Source organism: Triticum aestivum, chromosome 6A, assembly GCF_018294505.1.
Source record: "Triticum aestivum cultivar Chinese Spring chromosome 6A, IWGSC CS RefSeq v2.1, whole genome shotgun sequence".
In the NCBI taxonomy this organism is placed as follows: domain Eukaryota; kingdom Viridiplantae; phylum Streptophyta; class Magnoliopsida; order Poales; family Poaceae; genus Triticum; species Triticum aestivum.
The window spans coordinates 137,938,594-137,959,345 of record NC_057809.1 but is presented as its reverse complement, the minus strand read 5'-3'; the positions used below and the strand labels follow the sequence as shown (position 1 = coordinate 137,959,345).

General features: G+C 45.2%; 1 protein-coding gene and 1 pseudogene across 4 annotated transcripts; one reads left to right on the top strand and one right to left on the bottom strand.

Moving 5' to 3' along the window:
• Positions 1-92: 92 nt before the first annotated feature.
• LOC123132509 (FGGY carbohydrate kinase domain-containing protein) lies at positions 93-11,716 on the top strand. 3 transcript variants are annotated; one of them, XM_044552310.1, is made up of 15 exons: positions 93-379; positions 6,486-6,565; positions 6,662-6,779; positions 6,892-7,070; positions 7,414-7,496; positions 7,592-7,740; positions 7,837-7,898; positions 8,102-8,210; positions 8,406-8,525; positions 8,685-8,804; positions 8,887-9,007; positions 9,729-9,885; positions 9,972-10,044; positions 10,124-10,251; positions 11,315-11,716. In XM_044552310.1, exons 1-15 carry the CDS (start codon positions 322-324, stop codon positions 11,435-11,437), a joined length of 1,680 nt encoding a protein of 559 aa, XP_044408245.1. In that variant the 5' UTR covers positions 93-321; the 3' UTR covers positions 11,438-11,716. The 3 variants fall into 3 exon arrangements, with proteins under 3 accessions (XP_044408245.1, XP_044408247.1, XP_044408246.1); XM_044552312.1 differs by having other exon boundaries at positions 193-379; positions 6,662-6,845; positions 6,950-7,070; XM_044552311.1 differs by having other exon boundaries at positions 193-379; positions 6,662-6,845; positions 6,947-7,070.
• Positions 11,717-13,466: 1,750 nt separating this feature from the next.
• Positions 13,467-16,163, bottom strand: LOC123132507 (F-box/FBD/LRR-repeat protein At3g52680-like; annotated as a pseudogene). Its single transcript, XR_006464790.1, has 4 exons — positions 15,706-16,163; positions 14,359-15,235; positions 14,099-14,251; positions 13,467-13,957 (listed from the first exon to the last, which is right to left on the bottom strand). The product of XR_006464790.1 is annotated as an F-box/FBD/LRR-repeat protein At3g52680-like (transcript).
• Between the last annotated feature and the right edge of the window lie 4,589 nt (positions 16,164-20,752).

The window sequence follows — 20,752 nt, the reverse complement described above, 5'->3', positions numbered from 1 at the left end:
GCCCGGCGGGTGACGTGTCCGCGGGCCCAGGCGTGGTGGCCTAAATATATTCTATCCGAAAGCCCGGCACGACACGCCGTGGCTGGCAAGTGGTGGCGCGGTGCGGGGTCGGTCGGCGCGATCTTTTTGCTGGGGCAGGGTTAGGATAATGATTAGCACACGTGGAACGACTGTAGTGGGCCCAGATCCCGACCCAACTTGTGATCAGGCCTGGACGACCCCGCCCAACCAAAGCCACGCGACCCACGAGAGGCCCACGAGGAAGTGATAGCTGCTCCTCGTCCCCGGCTCCGGCTGCTCCCCATCGCCGCCGCCGGCGTCATGTCCTGCGGTGGCGTCTTCCTCGGCGTCGACGCCGGCACCGGCAGCGCTCGTGCAGGTTTGCTGCCTTCGAAACCACTCCTGTCACTATTCTTTTTAGTTCCTACTACTAGTAGTAACCTCGGCATTTCCATATTAAGGCGAGATTTGGCAGTCTACTACTCCCTCCGTTCTCAAATATTTTTCTTTCTAGAGATTTCAACAAATGACTACATACGGAGCAAAATGAGTGAATCTACATTTTAAAATATGTCTACATACATCCGTATATTATAGTTCATTTGAAATGTCTAGAAAGACAAATATTTGGGAACGGAGGGAGTAGATATGATAATAATTAGTACCACTTTTGTACCCAAGTGTCACGTCCTAGAGACGGCAGGATTCGCCGGCAACTGGCGCAGGTCGGAGGAGGGGAAGGAGGCGAGATCTGGGCTGAGGTTGGGAGGTAGGAGAAGCAACAAAGAGGATAAGAACAGAATGAGAGGTTCAGAGCTTTTTCATTTCATCGATACCGATTACAATGGATGACCGTTGCTTATAAAGGCGCACGGCTCGTTTACAACCCAACTCTGGCCCAACGGCCCACAGTGCCATGCTGGCCCAACTCTACCATTTGAATTACCCGCCAGTGCTTTACGTGTCCTTCTTTGCCTGTTTACGTCTTCCCGCTCTGTTGACGCTCATCGTCAGTGCGCTAGTACTGACAGTACCCGCCCCAGGAGAACCAGCCTGTCCCCATGCTGGTGCGTTGGGGTAACGCGCGCGCAGCACCTCGTAATCTTCCCATGTAGCTGCCGATGCTGGAACTGATGTCCATTTCACCAGAACTTGCTGATGTGCTGCATTGCCCTTCTTAACCAGTTTGCGCTCCATGATTTCTTCAGGCATCAGCCCCGGTTCAGATAGATCCAGCGGTTCCGGCAGGGTAGTGAATACCGGAGTGTGATCAGGGATGTGTTCCTTTAGTTGGGAGACATGGAATACTGGATGAACCAGACTGCCACGAGGAAGTTCCAGACGATATGCAGCATTGCCCACCTTAGCCAAAATCTTGAATGGTCCAAAGAACTTCATTGCAAGCTTAGGGCACGGCCGATTGACCACTGATGATTGTGTGTACGGTTGCAGTCTGAGATATACCATCTCTCCTTCAGAGAACTGGCGATCAGTTCGTTTTCTGTCTGCATACTGTTTGTACTTGCACTGTGCTCTGGCCAGATGTTCCTTCAGTGTTGCAGTATGTTGAGTGTGCGTTGAGAGCCATTCCTGTACATCTGGATGCAAGGACTTGGCCTGCCCTTGTAACTGGCCCACGTTGGCCTCATGGCCGTACAGTGCTTTGTAAGGAGTACAGCCGAGCGAGGAGTGATACGTTGTGTTGTACCAGAACTCCGCTTGCGGTAACCAAGCATCCCACTTGTGCGGCGAATCATGCACAACACAGCGCAGATACATTTCCAAGCATTGGTTTACCCGCTCGGTTTGCCCATCCGTCTGCGGATGATATGTTGTGCTCATCTGCAGCTCGGTGCCCCAAATTCTGAATAACTCTTTCCAGAAAGAACTCGTGAATATCTTGTCACGATCAGACACAATAGACAATGGCAGACCGTGTAGCTTGACAATCGTGTTGAGGAAAACCTTAGCCACTGAGGCTGCTGTAAAAGGATGTTTCAGGGGCAGGAAGTGGCTTACTTTGGTGAAACGATCGACCACGACCAGTATGGCATTATATCCTTCTGATTTAGGCAAACCCTCAATAAAGTCCATGTTGATTGCCTGCCAAGGACCATCTGGAATTGGCAGAGGTTGCAGTAGACCTGGTACTCTACAGAGCTCATGCTTAGCTTGCTGACAGATGCTGCACTGTTTAACAAAGTTCTCCACATCCTTCTTTAATCCAGTCCAACTGAACAGCTGCTTGACTTTGTGGTATGTGGGCAACATGCCAGAGTGTCCCCCAACAGGAGTTGAGTGGAAAGCTTGAATCAGTTTGGTTTGGAGTCCAGAATTGGCTCCCACCCAGATTTTTTCCTCATGTTTGATCAGGCCATCCTGGAGTTGAAATCCAGGACAAGCATTTGCATCTATTGCCATTTTCTGCAGCATGGTCTGAGCAAAGGGATCCACTGTATAAGAGTTTAGGATTTCCTGTATCCATAGGGGTTTACTGGTAGAAACAGCTTGTACAGGGAACAAGTGTGCCACTCTGGACAAGGCATCTGCAGCAATATTCTCTACCCCTTTCTTATACTGGATGGAAAACTGGAGTCCAACTAATTTTGTCATGGCTTTCCTCTGCAAGTCAGAAGTCAAATTTTGATCTCCAAGGTGATACAAGCTCTGACGATCAGTTTTGATCACAAATGGGGCTCTGGAAAAATATGATCTCCATCTATCAATAGCCATCATAATGGCCATAAATTCTTTTTCATAAATGGAAATCTTCTGACTATTTGTCCCCAAGGCCTTACTGTAACATGCAATTGGATGTCCCTCTTGTGTGAGCACTGCTCCAATTCCAGTGTTGCAAGCATCTGTTTCAACTGTGAAAGATTTGTTGAAATCTGGTAGGGCCAGAACAGGAGTAGTTGCCATGACCTGCTTCAAGAGTTGAAATGCAGTCTGAGCAGTTTCAGTCCATTGGAATGCTTGTTTCTTTAACAGGACAGTAAGAGGTTTAGCTAACAGACCATAGTTTTTGACAAAATTCCTATAGTACCCAGTTAGCCCCAAAAATCCTCTCAACTCAGTAACATTAGTTGGAGTGGGCCAGTCCACCATAGCAGCTGTCTTGGCAGGATCAGTGGTGACTCCTGCATCAGTAATAATGTGGCCCAGATACTCCATTGACTGCTGAGCAAAGGCACATTTGCTTTCCTTAACAAACAAGTTGTTCTCCTTGAGTATATCAAATACTTCTTGCAAATGTTGCAAGTGTTCTTCCAAAGTCCCAGTGAATACCAGTATATCATCCATGAATATGAGCACAAACTTTCTGTTGGAACCTTTGAAAATGAAGTTCATGAAACATTGGAAAGTAGCTGGAGCAGTACACAATCCAAAGGGCACCTTAAACTGATATTGTCCATTATGTGTCTTGAATGTTGTCTTAAACTCATCTGCTTCTGCCATCCTTATTTGGTGGTAACCTGATCTAAGATCCAGCTTGGAAAACCACTTAGCACCTCCTAATTCATCCAACAGTTCGTCAATCACTGGCATTGGGAATTTGCTTTTAATAGTGAGGGAGTTGAGTTTCCTATAATCCACACAAAACCTCCAAGTACCATCTTTTTTCTTGACCAATAGTACAGGTGAAGCAAAAGGGCTCAGGCTGGGTGTGATCAGTCCAGACTGCAACATTTCTGATACCTGTTTCTCTATTTCATCTTTCTGCAGAGGAGAGTACCTATAAGGTCTGCAATTAACAGGCACAGCATCAGGCACCAAGTGTATCTCATGGTCAAACTCCCTGTGGGGAGGCAAGTTTTTTGGATCTATAAATGCAGCTTTATTTGCTTGTAGCAGTCTGTGCACTTCCTCTGGCACTTCAGTCACTGGAGCCACACAAATGTGATGCAAGACAGCAGTTGCCCAGATGTCATTTCCCTTGTCCCACTTCCTCAGTTGTTCCATAGAAACTTCCTGAATCTGATCTTGTTTAACAGGCAACACTCCCTGCAACTTGATTTCTTTTCCTTGGTAGTCAAACTTGATCCATTTATCTGCCCAATGACACTGCATAACTCCCCATTTCTCTAGCCAATCCATCCCCAGAATAATGTCATACCCTCCCAATTCCAGCACATGCATGGGAGTAGAGAAATTATGGCCCTGAATCCACCAGTTCAGTTTGGTCACAAACTCTGTACAATCAACTTTGTCTCCATTTGCCACCTTCACATGCAAAGGGGTTGCTAGTTTCTCTGCAGTAACTGGTACTCTGCTCAGCAAGGCTTTATCTACAAAGGTGTGAGTGCTGCCCGAGTCGATCAGTATCAGGACTACTTGATTACCAACAAGCGCTCTGAGTTGTATGGTTTTAGGATGAGCTGCACCAGACAAAGCTGTAACTGAGATGTGAGCACATTCAGGTTGATGGTCGTCCACCAGAGCATCTAACACTGCATCAGAGATGATCTCATGAGGGTCAACCAGTTCTGCTGCTTTTAACTGAGCTGCAGGCGCAGGTGCTTTGTTACAGGTGTGTCCAGGGACGTATTTCTCACCACAGCTATAACACAAACCATTCGCACGCCTGTACTCTTTGAGCTGCTTGGCCTTCCACAGTTCACCCGGAGCAAAATTGTGTTTGCTGTCGGATTTGGTAGCAGTGTTCTTCTGAAAACTGGACTTATATGACTTTTGCTGATTTAAGAGCCCTTCCTGCACTGTAGCATACATGGATGCTGTTTGCACATTAGCAGGAAGCTGGAGTTCCACCACACTTCGCAATTCCTCTTTCAGTCCCATTACAAACCTGGTCACCAGAAATGTGTCACTTATGGCTGGCTCATATAACCTGATGTTGTACACCAGCTGCTGAAATTGCACTTTATATTCTTCCACTGAACCCTGTTGTTTGAGCATCATTAACGACTTCAGTCGCTCTCTGTGTATTTCACATCAAACTCTTGCAAAACAGAAGCACGGAACTGTTCCCAAGTATGAAATGCGCTGTTCTGTTTGAATGCCTGATACCAGTGAGCCGCGTTGTCTGACAGATACAGAGAAGCAGAAGTAACTTTGAAATTGTCAGGTATGTGATACAGCTGGAAAAATGCTTCACACTTGTCTAACCAAATCCTCACATCTGTACCGTCAAAGCGTGGGAAATCCATCTTAGGCATCCAAGCGCGTTTGCCGGTGGACTCATCTCCCCCCACTGCAACACCGTGGCCCGCAGGCGGTAACTGAATAGGAACTGGGGGAAAACGCGGTGGCGCACGGTACTGACCTGGTGGATTAGCACCCAGTATGCCATCAGAAACCTCCGATGCAATCGGTGACGAGCTTCCACTCCCTTGCGCACAATTCTGCTTGCCCAGCTGCGCCGCGTGCGCCTGCTCCTGCTGCACCTTCCCCAGTGTGTCACAGGACAAATTGACCTTCATTTGTACCTGATCCAGCCGGGTCGCCTGCTCCGATAGCTTGGCGTCCAGGGCTTCCAACTTCTCGCAGATGCCGTCGACCGCAGTTAGTTTTGCCTGGGCCGCGCGGATCTCCGCCAGCTCCTGCAGCATCCGCGTCTGAAACGCCTCCATCTCGTCCGCGAGATAGCGTGTCTGCGGGTTGGGCTTGAACGCCGCCGTGGTGACGAGTTCCCCCAAATCAACCGACCTCGGGTCAGGATTTACGCAGATCAAACCCTAAGGTGATCCGCTACCGTCGCGTCGGAATTTGCCGGGTACGAATTGGGGAAAAAAAATTGGCGGCGCGAGCGGAAACGGTGGCTCTGATACCAGATTGTCACATCCTAGAGACGGCAGGATTTCGCCGGCGACTGGCGCAGGTCGGAGGAGGGGAAGGAGGCGAGATCTGGGCTGAGGTTGGGAGGTAGGAGAAGCAACAAAGAGGATAAGAACAGAATGAGAGGTTCAGAGCTTTTTCATTTCATCGATACCGATTACAATGGATGACCGTTGCTTATAAAGGCGCACGGCTCGTTTACAACCCAACTCTGGCCCAACGGCCCACAGTGCCATGCTGGCCCAACTCTACCATTTGAATTACCCGCCAGTGCTTTACGTGTCCTTCTTTGCCTGTTTACGTCTTCCCGCTCTGTTGACGCTCATCGTCAGTGCGCTAGTACTGACACCAAGTAACCATTGCTAGAGAAAATTGGAGTAGCTCAAGGAAGACTGTCTTGCAGGAGTCCACTTTGGTGATGAACTAAATGCTAGCTTCATGACAGGAAGTATGTTTTTTTCAACAGAAAAAATGCAAGGAAATATGTTTGGTTTTCGGTAACTCTCACTAGCTCACATACTGTGATGGTGGGTAATATGGGATCGTGTTTACAGACTTCCTTGCCACTGAACATATCATACAAACTTGAAATCTGAGTTGTTGTTTTTTCTCATTTTGAACTGAACTTGAAAGCGGGAGTTCATCTTATTGGGTTAGTGTTGTAAATTGTTCGTTGTCTGTTGATGCAGGACTCTTTGATGACAAGGGTAAGTTGCTCGGGTCAGCGAGCAGCCCTATACAGATATGGAAAGAGAGAGATTGTGTAGAGGTTGGCAACTTCTATGGTGACCCATTCATTGTACTGCATGATCAGTATGGGAATTAAATACCGTCTTTGGTAATTCTTGGTTGCTTTTACCAACAGCAATCGTCAACGGATATCTGGCATGCAGTGTGTGCTGCTGTAAAATCTGCGTGCTCGTTGGCAAATGTTGCTCCCGAGGATGTTGTCGGCCTTGGCTTCACCGCTACCTGCTCCCTTGGTTTGCCCTGATCTCCACATTAGCCGCGTGCCTTCTGTGGTTTGAATGGAGAATTTTGTGTTTGAGGTGAGTAGAGCTCTACCGACTTGATAACAGAGGATGGTGCTTGCAGTTGCTGTGGGTGCTGATGGTTCCCCTGTCTCGGTTTCTTGGAATGGTGATTCAAGAAGGGACATCATCGTGTGGATGGACCATAGGGCTCTCGACCAGGCTGAACGAATTAATTCTCACAGTTCACCGGTATTGCAATTTTATGGCGGGAGTGTCTCCTCAGAAATGCAAGCTCCAAAGGTAACTCTTTTTTTCTCCATGCATATGATTCTCCTACTTCCTGATTCATTTTTTGTAAATACCTCTAATGATGTTGTTGGACATCTGAACCATTGTGTTGGTTGCCATGTTGTCAGTTGTCACTTTACAATCCTAAAAGTTTTGCTTGAAAATCTCAGAATGTCAGAATTCCAGCATTTCAAAAACTGAACAACACAATGTTCCTAAAAAGATGTTTTGCTTACAGAATACTGATAAACAGTTTTGAATTGTTTTGTAATGCGAAGGGGGTTAGACAAGGTTTGTTTTGTATTTTACAGTTACCTCCATTGATGGTATCCTATTTTGACTTTACCTTTTACAGCTTTTATGGGTAAAGGAAAATCTGCAAAAAACTTGGTCTATGGTATATAGGTGGATGGACCTCGGTAACTGGTTAACATATAGGTGAGTTTCAACGCACAAGTTCTCTAAGCCTGCAATAATCTATGAGTTGAATTTCTAACAAGTTTTGCTTCCACTGTTTTTTTTTTTTTTGCTAGGGCAACTGGTGATGAAACCCGCAGCTTATCACACATGGAACAGTGGAGGGAATCAAATCCACGTGGTATGGAACCATATGGAACGGATGAAGTCTTTTGGGCAGAAATAGGTTTGGGAGACCTTTATGAAGGGAGCCAGGCAAAAATAGGTTGAATGCTTATCCATTTCTCTTTTTTGTACTAAAGGTGATGTATCATTTGTAGTTCTTAATTTTCTAATACACCACCCTATGCAACCCAAATAGGACACTCCGTTGTGTTTCCTGGTCATCCTCTAGGTTCTGGTTTGACACCTACTTCTGCAAAGGCAAGCAAATCAGTTTTGCTCTTGATTTAAACTGACATTGTTTAAGCTGCATTAATGCTAAGTGTTTTCATGAGTGAACAAAGGTACAATCGATTACCTAAGTGCTTTCTTTGTAGTTCTTATGTTAGAAACAAGAGAATAAATGTCTGTGCTGTTAATTTCCATTATTTGACTTTTTAATGTCGCTTACCTCCAAATTTCAGGAGTTAGGCTTGCTTACTGGGACTCCTGTTGGAACTTCGCTTATTGATGCTTATGCGGGGGGTCTTGGAGTCATGGAAAGTGTGCCAGATGTAGAATTGAAAGCTGACAGTAAGTGTTGGTTCCCCTATGTTTTTCTAAGAAACTACCATTCCTTCTAAAGCTTCACGTTTATTTATATGAAACATTTGTTCCTGAGAAAAATGTAAAAGCTCGTTCCTCGATGCATTGATAGAGAAAATTAATATGTACAAGCCTAAGATAGGAACACCATGCACAAGATTATGTGGAGCATTTTGTTTGCAGTGTTTGATGAAGAAGCAATATGCCATCGCATGGTCTTGGTTTGCGGAACATCTACATGCCACATGGTTGTTTCAAAGAATAAGCTATTTATCCCTGGTGTCTGGGGACCATTTTTGTCTGGTATAGTTGTCTTCATATATTTTACTTCCTTATGTTCCTTGCCAGAATCTCTGTTAATTTATCTCTGTGGTTGGTTCTCCGCAATCTTATCTTGACTATGTTAAGTTAATGCTTTTATTTCTTGAAATTTTAATGCTTATCTTTCCATTCCACATTCAGCGATGATACCTGAGTTTTGGCTCACGGAGTGTGGCCAAAGTGCAACTGGTGCTTTACTTGATTACATTGTTCAAAACCATGCTGCGGCTCCCCTTCTGGCTAATCAAGCTGCTTCTCAAAGTAAGTTTCATGTTTGCTGATGCAGATTATCTTTGATGCTGTACCATATGAAGGTCTGTAATATTCTTCTCAAATTATCCAGGTATGTCCATTTATGAGTTGATGAACAAGATATTGCTTTCGATGGCACATGAACAAAATATGCCTTTTCTTTCTGCCTTGAGTCAGGACACCCATGTCCTTCCAGATTTTCATGGAAATCGGTAAGAGTTAAGCATTCGGTGCTTAACCAGGAATGTTGGCTATCTAGATCTTTTTTCTTTACAGTTTATGTGACACCAAAAATGGTATGTCAGTTTTAATTAGAAGATACAACCGTGAGCACACGCCACGGAGGCCATGTCTCAAATGCAGGTGGGCTGGGCAATTGTATTTCTAGCCAACTACTGTATGACACAAAGATCTCAGAACAGTTCAACCAGGCTTTGTTTCCTGTCATGAATCTCAACCAGCCGTTATGTAAAATTAATATGCCGTTGACATATACATCATCTTTTTCACTCTGGGTGGTTAAAATTGAATGTATTATGCCAACTTTTATGCCATGCAATTATAAGTATTTATGTCATCTTCTTTTTTAGAAAACAGGTTATTAGTATTTCTCTTTTCTTGCCATTCTAATTAGATATACTCAACTAACAATGCGGCAACAGGTTTTATCACTCGGGCAGCTAGCAATCTCATTTCAAGACTAAATCATACTCCCTCCCTCCCATAATATAAGATCGTTTTGCAAGCTGTTTCAACTTGCAAAACAATCTTATATTACGGGACGGAGGAAGTACCAGAATTTTATCACTTATCAGGCTATCACTTGCGCGCAAATTATTATTTCTCCCTCAGTGTTTTGGTGAATGTTTATTTGCCACCAGTGACACACTTCCAACATGGTTGACTTGAATGAAAAATCATTGTTATGGTTAGGTCCCCTGTGGCTGATCCAAAATCGAAAGGGGTGATTTGTGGCTTGACACTTGATACAAGTGAAAAACATTTGGCGCTTCTGTACCTAGCAACAATTCAAGGCATTGCTTATGGTACTCGTCATATTGTGGAGCATTGTAATGCTCACGCGCACAAGGTATTTATTTGATATCAATGATCTGAAAAAGTAACTTGGTATAGAATCGGTGCTAGAATATATATATTTTCCTTCATGTATAATAGATCGACACCCTTCTTGCGTGTGGCGGACTTTCAAAGAACTCCTTGTATATCCAAGAACATGCAGATATCACAGGCAAGTCTCCTCTTCCTGCAGCCAGCTCCCTCCTTTTCCTCCTCTCCATGCTCTTTGAAATTTTACTTGTTCTTTACAGGTTGTCCAATAATACTGCCTAGAGAAAACGAGAATGTGCTTCTGGGTGCTGCTATTCTGGGTGCTGTTGCTGCAAAGAAGTTCGCTGGTGTTCATGGCGCAATGAAAGCACTGAATGCAGCAGGGAAGGTATATTCTTTTTCTTGAACATGCATCAAAATGCAGGCTAGTTTGTACTCCCTCCGTCCCATAATATAAGATGTTCTTAGAACCAATATACTGACATATTGGCTGTAATAACATCTTATATTATGGGACGAAGGGGGTCCTAGAAAGAGCATGTCCAAATGACAAAGCTATGCGAACAGAACAAAAACCAGCAGACAAAAAAGGTAAAAGAGAAAGTAGAAGAAAAGGACTTGGTAATTTTGAGAATTCTCGACTTGAAGCTCTTGATTTTGGCTAAGAAATCCACTCAAATTTGTTGAATTTTTTTATTGTCTTGGATCACGTAGGCAGAACAAGGTATGCAACACAATTACCTTGAATTCTAGTGAAGTGATACAGTTGAGACAGCATGGCATCTTTACATTAAGTGAATCTTTAGAAACAAATATGTATTGCACACAGTATGAGTACTAGGAGATTCGGCCGCGTGGTTTGGAAGCTTCTAAAGCATACACGGCGCTCAACAAAGGCACGGGGACATAATCTGACTTGTTGGCGGTGCGCAGGCCCACGCCATCTCCTCCACCATCGTTGTTATCTTCTTGGTCTCTTCTCACTGACGTTGCTCCTTGGTGTCGAGAAACATTACCGGGCCTGGCCAGACTTTGTCGGGCTTGGATTCCAAGCTTGTTGACCTGGAGGAGTGGCACTTTGGTAGTACCAGCCCCAGATTAAGATTAATAAGATTACTATTGTCGAATATGCTTCTTCTGAGCCGGCGGCACCACTCGGCCCTGGCCACGGCCCGCTGCCGCCTCGTGCTGCTTCTCGTCGAAGAATGTGAGGGTGCACCTCACAGGGATGTAGTCGCTGCGGATGCATTGTGCCGCCTCCAGCTCACTCCCCTCGATCATCAGGTGCTTGGAAAAATAAAAAATCTGACTTAAAACTGGACCGTGGGTTGATGTATAGATATATATTGCTAGTTTTGTGTACATGTCCGAGTCGGCCTGGCGAAATCGGATGGAATTCTCTTGTTTTATTACATGATTTATCTGATGAATCACAAAAATTCTCTTTGCAGGTTGTGCGCCCGTCTTCGAATCCTAGGGTGAAGAAATACCATGACGCCAAGTATCAGATATTTAGGTCCCTGTATGAGCAACAGCTCTCCCATCGCTCAACCATGGCGCAGGCATTGCACTAGAAGGGCTATGTGACCAATGAGGTGGCCAATGAGCTGGAGGCTGCATCCTTGGTACTCAAAACCATGTATTTGTGGAAAGACATCATAGCCCCTTTGTGGGTTTTGGTGGTAACAACAAATTATTAGTGGACTAACATCTTAGCCCCTTTGTGGGTTTTGGAAGGTTGTCTAGCTTAAATAAACAAAAATGGCCACGTCGTTACCACCAAGTATGGAACAATCCACTCATGTCGTTATATATATTCAGATAAAGTGACATGTTCTCGCTTTGAAGTACTACCTATAAACAGGTCTATGAAGCTCCGCGAAACCTAATTGATACGGGGATATTTTAGTTTCTCATGATTCCTGCTGCTTTTTAACTGTAGGAAACAAAATCAAGAACTAAAACCCGGTACTTTTAATCTGCTATACAGATGTTCATCATTATTAATTATTCAGAACTACTGCAGGGAATAGAAGATATGGAGAACAACATATGAGTAACCAAATAGATGGTCACATCTGCCAAACATGACATATGTCACACGTTTTTGGCAATTATCAGAACAGATTGTTGAATGCATCCAACCAAAACATGCAGTGTGTTCATCTGAAGGATGACAACACTTTATTGCACATAATGCTTCAGGTTCATCTGTTTTTTACTTACAGAGACGGTCAGCTATAAATCCAATATGACAAAACAAATAAAGACCACATAGGCCTTATTACTTTGCTGAGGATTAGTATTCGTCCATTCATAGAGATAGCACCAAAACAAATATATCCAATAATATGCTTCCTCATTATGCTATTTACAGTTCACTATTATGATATCACAGATGCTATGGTGATCCGCTTCTCTAGGCTGCAAACGTATCGGCAACTGTTCTAAAAGAAAGGGGTCATGTAGAAATTGTGATGCCCAAATAACATGGGCAGGGTTAGTAAAGGCTCATAGGGCACATAGGAAATTGTATTTGTTTATGTTTCTATAAACAGATCAATATGCAACAGCATGTCATAGATTGCAGTTATGTTAACTGTATCACAGTAGTTTTAGCTCAGTCTAGTCCTGCGTATATATCGATTAAAAAATTGTTTGTTTGTCTGGTTGAGGACCATGCCTTTATATGCACTACTAATGATTGGCCTAAATACATACGTGGTTGAAGTTCCAGAAACTTTTACATGTTCGAATTGCAGACATTCATGGAGAAAAGAGGGGTTTGAATCCATCAACCAGGAAATATGAACCAAACATCTTGTAGACAATCATTGTACTTGTTCCTCTCCAATCAGCAACCAATAACCAGCTGCAAAATAGATTATTTTTTCATATTACTGAGTCATTGGACACCATCATAAGTCCTTGTATTTGAGTGCACATCATCCTTCATCGATGCCTACAATGCCGCGTGATGCTTCCATCTGATGGACCATCTGTTCTACAAAAACATAAATGATTTATGAGGCAGTACATACAAATTACATATATGAAAAAGTTTGTACGTGTATTTATTTTAGACCAAACAATAAAACTGTATACTATATCCTGTATCTTTGACATGTCTTGATGTAAATTTTTCTGTAGTCCTTATGCGACAAAGACAATCTATTTCAAGGAAAGATTAATGGGTCTTTCTTGTCTAGTTCGAGCAAAGACGTGAGTTATTCTATTTTTGGCAACAAGTTTTGAGCTACTCATATATACACAACAAATTAACACTGAACATTTTTCTACTCTGCTTAAAACAAATACCATTCTGCACAGGAATAAGTGATATACTCAAAACCTGAATTGCAGTATTGTCCTAACAGCAATCTTAAAGACACTTAATGCTTTATCAAAGACACTTAATGCCTTATCGAGTCCGGTAAACTTAGAAGGGTAACGCTGCAACAAGTAGTATGTGCAAGATATGGCGTCTTGGCATTGCTCCATCACAACTGGAGATCGCCGGCAACCACATCCATCAAGCCCGGCAACCACATCCAGTGATTTAAGAGATTTCACAATGAAAACGAATAAGAGAAATATCCACAATTTCCACTGGACAAAATATACTTAACAATAAGGATAAGAGTACATTATCCTCCTTGACGGTACCATCTGATTGAAAAGGTTCAACGGTGACAATTAATCCATGCATAATACAACAGTTCCTGTCAGCTGCAGCTTGCAGACCAAGAGTATTATTTCTTCTAAAAAAAGACTTCCCCTAAACTCGGGAAGTGGATCTGGACGAGCGAGGGCATCCCCTCTTTGATTTTGTAGCCAAGCGATGACTTCTCCTCCAATGTCCACTCCTGGCGCATGTGCTTGCACCTTTGACACACTGGACTCTTGTATAGCTTTATGTCCTCCAGATTCACTGCTGCTTGCATGATGCTCCTGGCATAGCTCACGAGTTTGTCTTCTGCTTGAAACCTCCCATAGATACTGAGCCCAGCAAGGTTGTGGTGCTTGAAATCAGATGCAGATGGTTCCCACTCCAGTCCCTTGTCCTTCTCCTCGCTAAATGCGCCATTCTTCCTCTGCTCCCCTGTTACCACTAAACATAAATGATCCCGCACTTGCACTCAATCAGGTCAAGAAAATATTAATTCCTAACTGTTAAAAAAAGTTTGAACTTCGAAAATGAGACAATGAAGAAGAGAATTGGTGCAAGAGTTCACCACGATGCGTAGTTCCTTAAGGTTGGGTGCACCTTCGAGTAGGAACATTGTCCAAGTCAGATCGCATTCTTCAGGAATGTTAAGCAAATTCACAATCCTAAGTTTGTGGAACACAGGTAACAATTGCCTTCGACCTTCCGGTTTGACCCAAATCTGCAGAAGAGGGATAATCCAGACTTATGTTAACCACAAGTAATGATTACAACATGCCAGCCAAACATACACACATCACTGACAACATTGAGGGCCTTTTGACTAACCTTTTCGCTTCTGAAGTTCAAATGCAGGTTGCTTATGGCAGTCTTACCAAGCAACTCACTTAACTTGAGCATCTTCTGCCAAGAGAGAGCAGTATTAATGATGCTCACAGTCTGGAGCAGTGGAACATAGCCAAGACAGAAGGGATCATCTTTTGATCTAAAAATACTAAATTTCACTATTGTGAGCTTTGGTGCCCAGATGAACCCTCTTAAAGCAGCCGCTGGCAATCACTAGTTCACTGAGTTGCGGGTGTTCCACTTCCAGCAAAGACTGAATACCCATGTCACAATTGTGGAGGAAGAGGAACTCCAGTTGCTTGCATATACTAAAAATTTTGGGGAACGCTGATTCTCCTAACCTCAAATTCTCTAGAGTGAGGCGTGCAAGACAACCAAATGTGTTTGGACATGAATCAAAGAATGACATGAACTGCCTCCCATTTGTGACAAGGTCATCCTTGGTACAATTTCTACGCACCTTCGTCAAGATTGTGAAGTCAACTGAAGCAACCTTTTGTGTTGCTATGCTGTTGGCAACAGTCTGGCCAATGAAAATGGACTCATCTCCCAAGTAGAATTGCATGCACAACAGCTGAATGGTGTATAGACTTCCAGCCTTCCTTTCCAGTATGCTCCAGGTTACATCCAGAATGGTGGTGTTGGACCGAACTATATCATCTTTGGTTAACTTGCTCATTGTATGCTTGGACTCAAAAGAACCCGCCCTTATAATGACTTTTGAGAGTCTAGCTGGGACGTCCTTCCAACGTCTGGCGAGGATGGTGGTTCGTGACGCGTCAGCAATATCAAGTCGCTCGACAATGTTGAGCAAAAGGTCATCAGGCAACTTGCTGAGCCTATCATCTTCATTGCCCTCCTACATTTCATACGGAAAGGAACCAGAGTTGATTTCTTATTAGCCTCATCACAGATGCAATTTTGATATTTCCCACAAACAAAGATAAAATTTTTATACTTTCCCATGGACGATGCAAGTTTTAGTGTATAATTTTTTTTACTACCATAAAGAAAGATGCAATTTTGATTATACAAAATTCATACCCCCTTCCGTCCCAAAATAGAAAGACACAAATCTAAGACAAGCTTTTTGGGACGGAGGTAATAATTACCCATAAAAGATGCAATTTTGATATGCAATTTTTGTACTTACCCACAGGAAAAAACAATTTTAATCACACAGATTCTATAATGTCCACAAGAAAGACACAATTTTGAACACGACTTCTGATTATGGTTCCTACTTATTTTCATTCCTAGTAATTTTTTTCGCGGGTGATGTTGCAAGAGAGTCTAGCGAAAGGAAGAGGGTCAGGAGGAGAAACTCACCGCCATGAAGATGAGGACTTGCCGAGGGCCGAGACGGATGGTCGCCGGGGTCGCCAAATGTCCGCCGGGAGTTGCTGATCTCCACTAAAAACAAGTGGCTTCCCGCGGTGCCCGCCCGGGCAGATATACGGCGGCTTGGACCCCGCCTCCGGTGGCAACTAGGAGAATGAAATCGAGAGAGGACCTGTTTCTGATTGTAGTGCTTCGATTGCGGATTGCGACTAAAGAGGGTGGCCGCTTTGATCGGGGACTGCGATTCCGAGAGGAGCCGCTCGATTGCGGATCGCAGCTCGACAAGGAGCTGTTGCGTCGATTCGGGATGGGAGCTCAAGCACCGCTTGATCCTCGTATGAGGACCTCGACGGCGATGGCGACGGCGCAAGGAGGAGCTTTTTTTTTTTTTTGAGAAGGCGCAAGGAGGAGCTGGATACACGGCAGGCGGCGGGGGAACCGGGCCCTCCAACGGGCCGACCCGAACACGCAAATTTGTTGGGGACGAAAAATTGACCCGTGCAGGTTCCGGAGGTCTGAAAAAAAAAACAATCGGTGAAGCAGGATATTTCAGCTTTTATTGACGGATTCCGCTGCCGCGCAACAGAATTTGAACCAAAGGGCGAACCCAGCAGAATCTGATTCTAGAAATCCGCTGTCAAAATCTGAACCAAAAGCGGAAGCAGCTCAGGACGTGCTTTTCAAAATCTGATTTCGCTGCGGGCCAAAATCTGAAAAAGCCGTACCAGCTGGTTTGCCAAATGACCTACATCTTTTTCACATCAGATTTTCCACAAGTGTTTTTCCACAGCAGATTTTTCACAACTACTTTTAGAAATCCACAACAGAACCAAACAGGGCCTTTGGCCCCAGTGCCGCATATGTCCAGTTTTGGCCTTCTGTTTCCCCAATCGCTAGGAAATTTTGGCGGGGTGAAAGTTTCAGCTCACGCCCTCCATTCCGCCGTCGTCGCCACCATATCTCGATGTCGATTCCTGCTGCCCCTGGCCACGCCGCGCCATCAAGTAGCTCCTCGTCGTCTGTTGCATCTTTTCCACCACTTTGGGAGCTCGCGGGTGGCCATTCCTTCCTGCACGCGTGGCCGCAGCTACCATTGATCCGCAGCGGAGCTCCGCGCGAGGCCTTGTTGCGGTCAGAAGAGGCTGCTTCGAGCGTGATTGAGCCGTGAATTCATGCTCGCAGCAGCCATGCCTGCTGGGCGCCGTGAGTTTGGGGGCGCGCAACCATGTGGAAGTAGGGGACGGATTTGCTACCACCGTCGATGGGAAGAAGCGTTGTCCTTGCGGCCGAAGATAATTTTTCTGGTGGTTTCCGTCAGTTTTAATTTTAGGAGACAGGTGATATGTAGATTAAATTGTGGATTTTTTTAGATGTATATTTATAGGAGTTCATCGTCGTTGCCACGGTCAGATGGTTCTGGCATAGAGGAATTGCGTTAGACGATGATGTCGAGCACCTCGTCTTGTTGCATCTCGTTTAAGAATTAGAGGATGGCAAGAAGGAGTGGTTGCAAAAAGAAACACCACATTGAAGCGTAGGGTTGCAGAAAACACTCTTCTACGAAAATGTTGCAGAAAACACCAATTTTTTGCCTAATCATTTGCAAAAAGCACTGAACCATATATTTGAGCATTTTAAGCTCTATTATGGCAGGTGGGGCTCTGTTTTGGTAATGTGGCATAACAGCCCCGATCTGACGCCGTCTAACGGCACTACAGTTATATCGGACGCGTCGTCTGGGTCAAAACCGCATCGAACCGACCCTCTCCTCACATCACTTGCATCTGGCTCGCCCTTTCCTCACTCTCTATTCTTCTCCCTCGCAACCACCCCAACCGCCGGTCGTCGTCCTGCTGCTCCATTGTACCATGGTGTCGTGGAACGATGACGATACCAATGAGGATTTAGTCGTGAACGACACCTCCTTCTGCGATGGCATCATCAAGGTCAGTTTGTTAGAGAGCTAGAGCTAGGGTTAGGGTTAGGGTTAGTGTATTGGGGATTTTGTGAATCAGCTCGATCTAAACCTAGGGATTTCTTTGTTTGCTCCCGCAGATTCCTGCTACCATGCACGATCCAAATTTATGCGGCACTGACGCAGATGTCAGTGTGTTGTGCGAACACGACGAGTCGGCAGAGCGCTTTTGTTGCATTTGAAGGGATGCACATCGGCATGAGGTTTCTTGGATGTTCTCAGAAGGTATGCTTCAGAACATGTTTAGTGGAAACTGCTCATTGGATGTATTAATGCTTGGTCCACATTGTTTGATCTGGTTAGTGCTTGATGCTTTGTTTTATCAAGTTGTTTAGCTTTGTTAAGTGATTGGTCTTTGTTTAGGCCTGTGTTGTCATTAGTGCATGGTAGTCATTGTTTATTGTGGTAAGTGCTTAATTAAAAAGCTGATGGCAATGGTCATTGATTATTGAACCTCTTTAACAGTGGATGCCTTTAATAAACATGTTGATTCCAGCAGTCTCTATAATACTACCTATTGTCTACCTACAGTGCTATTTGTTTATGTTAAGAGTGGGCATGGCACTGCAGTTTGTACATACCACTCACTTAGCTTATTCTTTAATGGTTTGTTGTTTGTTTTATAGGAAGGCATAAATTATGGAGTAGTTCAATGGATTGATTTTGAACGGCCAGACTCAATGGAGAAGGCATTGACCAAGTTGTGGGATATGTATGAGGAGAGTAAGGTAGCTAGGACCACTGACAATCTTGAGAGTTCATTTACAATTCACCACCTGACTGAAGAGAAGCAAAAACTATAGGAAAACTATGAGAAGTTGATGTAGGGTGGAACCCTAATCGGCCGATCTTTCACGATAGGAGCGGATCCCGCGATGAACACGAAGAACACGAGGAGGGAAACAAGGGAAAACCCGAGGGAAACACAAGAGAAACACTAAACCAACAAGAAATAGTCACACATGTGCTAGATCCTCGAGTACATAAGAGATCACACGGTACACGATCAACTAGGGACGATACAAAGGTAGCCGGTCTTCTTCGTGAGGAGGTCTTGAGGTTCTTCCCGTAAAGGGGTCTTGAATCCGCTTGGGGGATCTTCTCCGAGGAGGCGCTGTCTCCGAGGAGAAGGTAACCAAGTGGATGAGCAAAGCTCTCACGTGAAATATGAGCTAATCCTTTGCTAACCCTAAAATGTAGGTAGGAGAAGAGTATATATAGTCTAGGGGGCGAAGGGGTACACGGGCCTCGGCCCTTACACTGTGCGCAGACAAGGGAGGCCGGACGTCCGGGCGTCGGGCTGGATGTCCGGGCGTTCGCGGAGGGCCGGATGTCCAGGCTGAGGAGGCCGGATGTCTGGGCTGGTGAAGCTAGCCATGTCGCTCTCGGGTTCGGGGGTGTCCGGATTTCCGGGCAGGGGGCCGGATATCCGGGACCTCAGGAAGGGCCGGATGTCCGGGCTTGCGGGGCCGGATGTCCGGGGCCTGTAGGCGCTTGGTGGTTGAGCAGCTGTAGTGGACGACGCTCCAGGGGCCGGATGTCCGAGGTCACAGCCGGATGTTCGGGGCCTGGGAGATGTTCTTGGCTCCTTCCGTTGGTTCTCTTCATCCGTGGACTTGGGGACTTGTCCGTCTTCACGTGCATCTTCAGGAGGGCCCTCTTGGTACCTAATCATGTACAACGTCTCGGACTTAGGTAGTAGCCATGTCTCGAGAGGATCATATGTAATATCACTAAGGAGAGAAGTCACCTCGGTCTCGAGAGCTCTAGCTCTAACTCGTGTCATGGGTCCTCTTGGCTCTTGTTGAGGCGATGGTAGGTCCATGGGGATGACCGTAGGATGCTCCGCATCATCTCCCCTCCATTGGGGAAGATCCGACCTCAGATCGAAATCCTCATCACCATGGTAGGGCGAGAGATCTTCGATGTTGAAGATGTCGCTCACGGAGTACTTGTTGAGCGGGATGTCGATCTGGTAGGCATTGTTGTTGTAGCGTTCAAGCACCTTGGAGGGTCCATCCGCTCGTGGTCGAAGTTTGGACTTGCGTTCGTTGGGGAAGCGGTCCTTGCGAAGGTGTAGCCACACAAGATCTCCAATGTTGAATACCATGGGGTGCTTGTTGATGTTGCGCTTGGTTGCAAGTCGTTGTACTTGGCGCTCGATGGTTTGCCTTGTATCCTCATGCACCGTCTTGAGATGGTTCACACGTGCACTGCATCCATATTGATGCGCTCTTGTAGTGGTAGAGGGAGAATGTCCAATGGGGACAAAGGGTTGAATCCGTAGACGACCTCGAAGGGGGACTTGCCGGTTGTTGAGTGTCTTACGCGGTTGTAGGCGAACTCAGCGATAGGTAGGCACTCCTCCCACTCCTTGATGTTCTTCTTGATGAGTACTCGAAGTAGAGCGGAGAGTGTGCGGTTTGTCACCTCCGTTTGGCCGTCGGTTTGAGGATGGTAAGCCGTGGAGAAGAGTAGCTTGATTCCGAGCTTGGCGCATAGGGTCTTCCAAAAATAGCTAAGGAACTTGACGTCGCGGTCCGAGACGATCGTCTTTGGCAATCCATGAAGACGCAAAATTTCCCTACAAAAGAGATTGGCAACATGTGAAGCATCGTATATCTTGTTGCAAGGAATGAAATGTGCCATTTTTGAGAATCGGTCCACAACGACAAATATCGAATCCTTCCCATTTTTAGTCCTAGGCAAGCCAAGTACAAAATCCATGCTAATGTCTTCACATGGTTGGTGTGGAATTAGTAGAGGCATGTAAAGGCCATAGGATTGAGCTTTAGACTTAGCTTTGCGACATGTAGAGCATCAGTTGGTGAAGCGATTGACGTCACGAAACATCTTGGGCCAATAGTAGTTCTTGGAGAGCGTAGCAAAAGTCTTGTCGCGTCCAAAATGTCCCATTAAGCCTCCTCCATGAGATTCCTTCAAAAGCAACAAACGGAGAGAAGACTCGGGGATGCAAAGCTTGTTAGCTCTCATAAGATATCAATATTTGATGTAATAGCGTTCCCAAGAGGTATGCGGCAAGCACTTGGCATAAGGAGT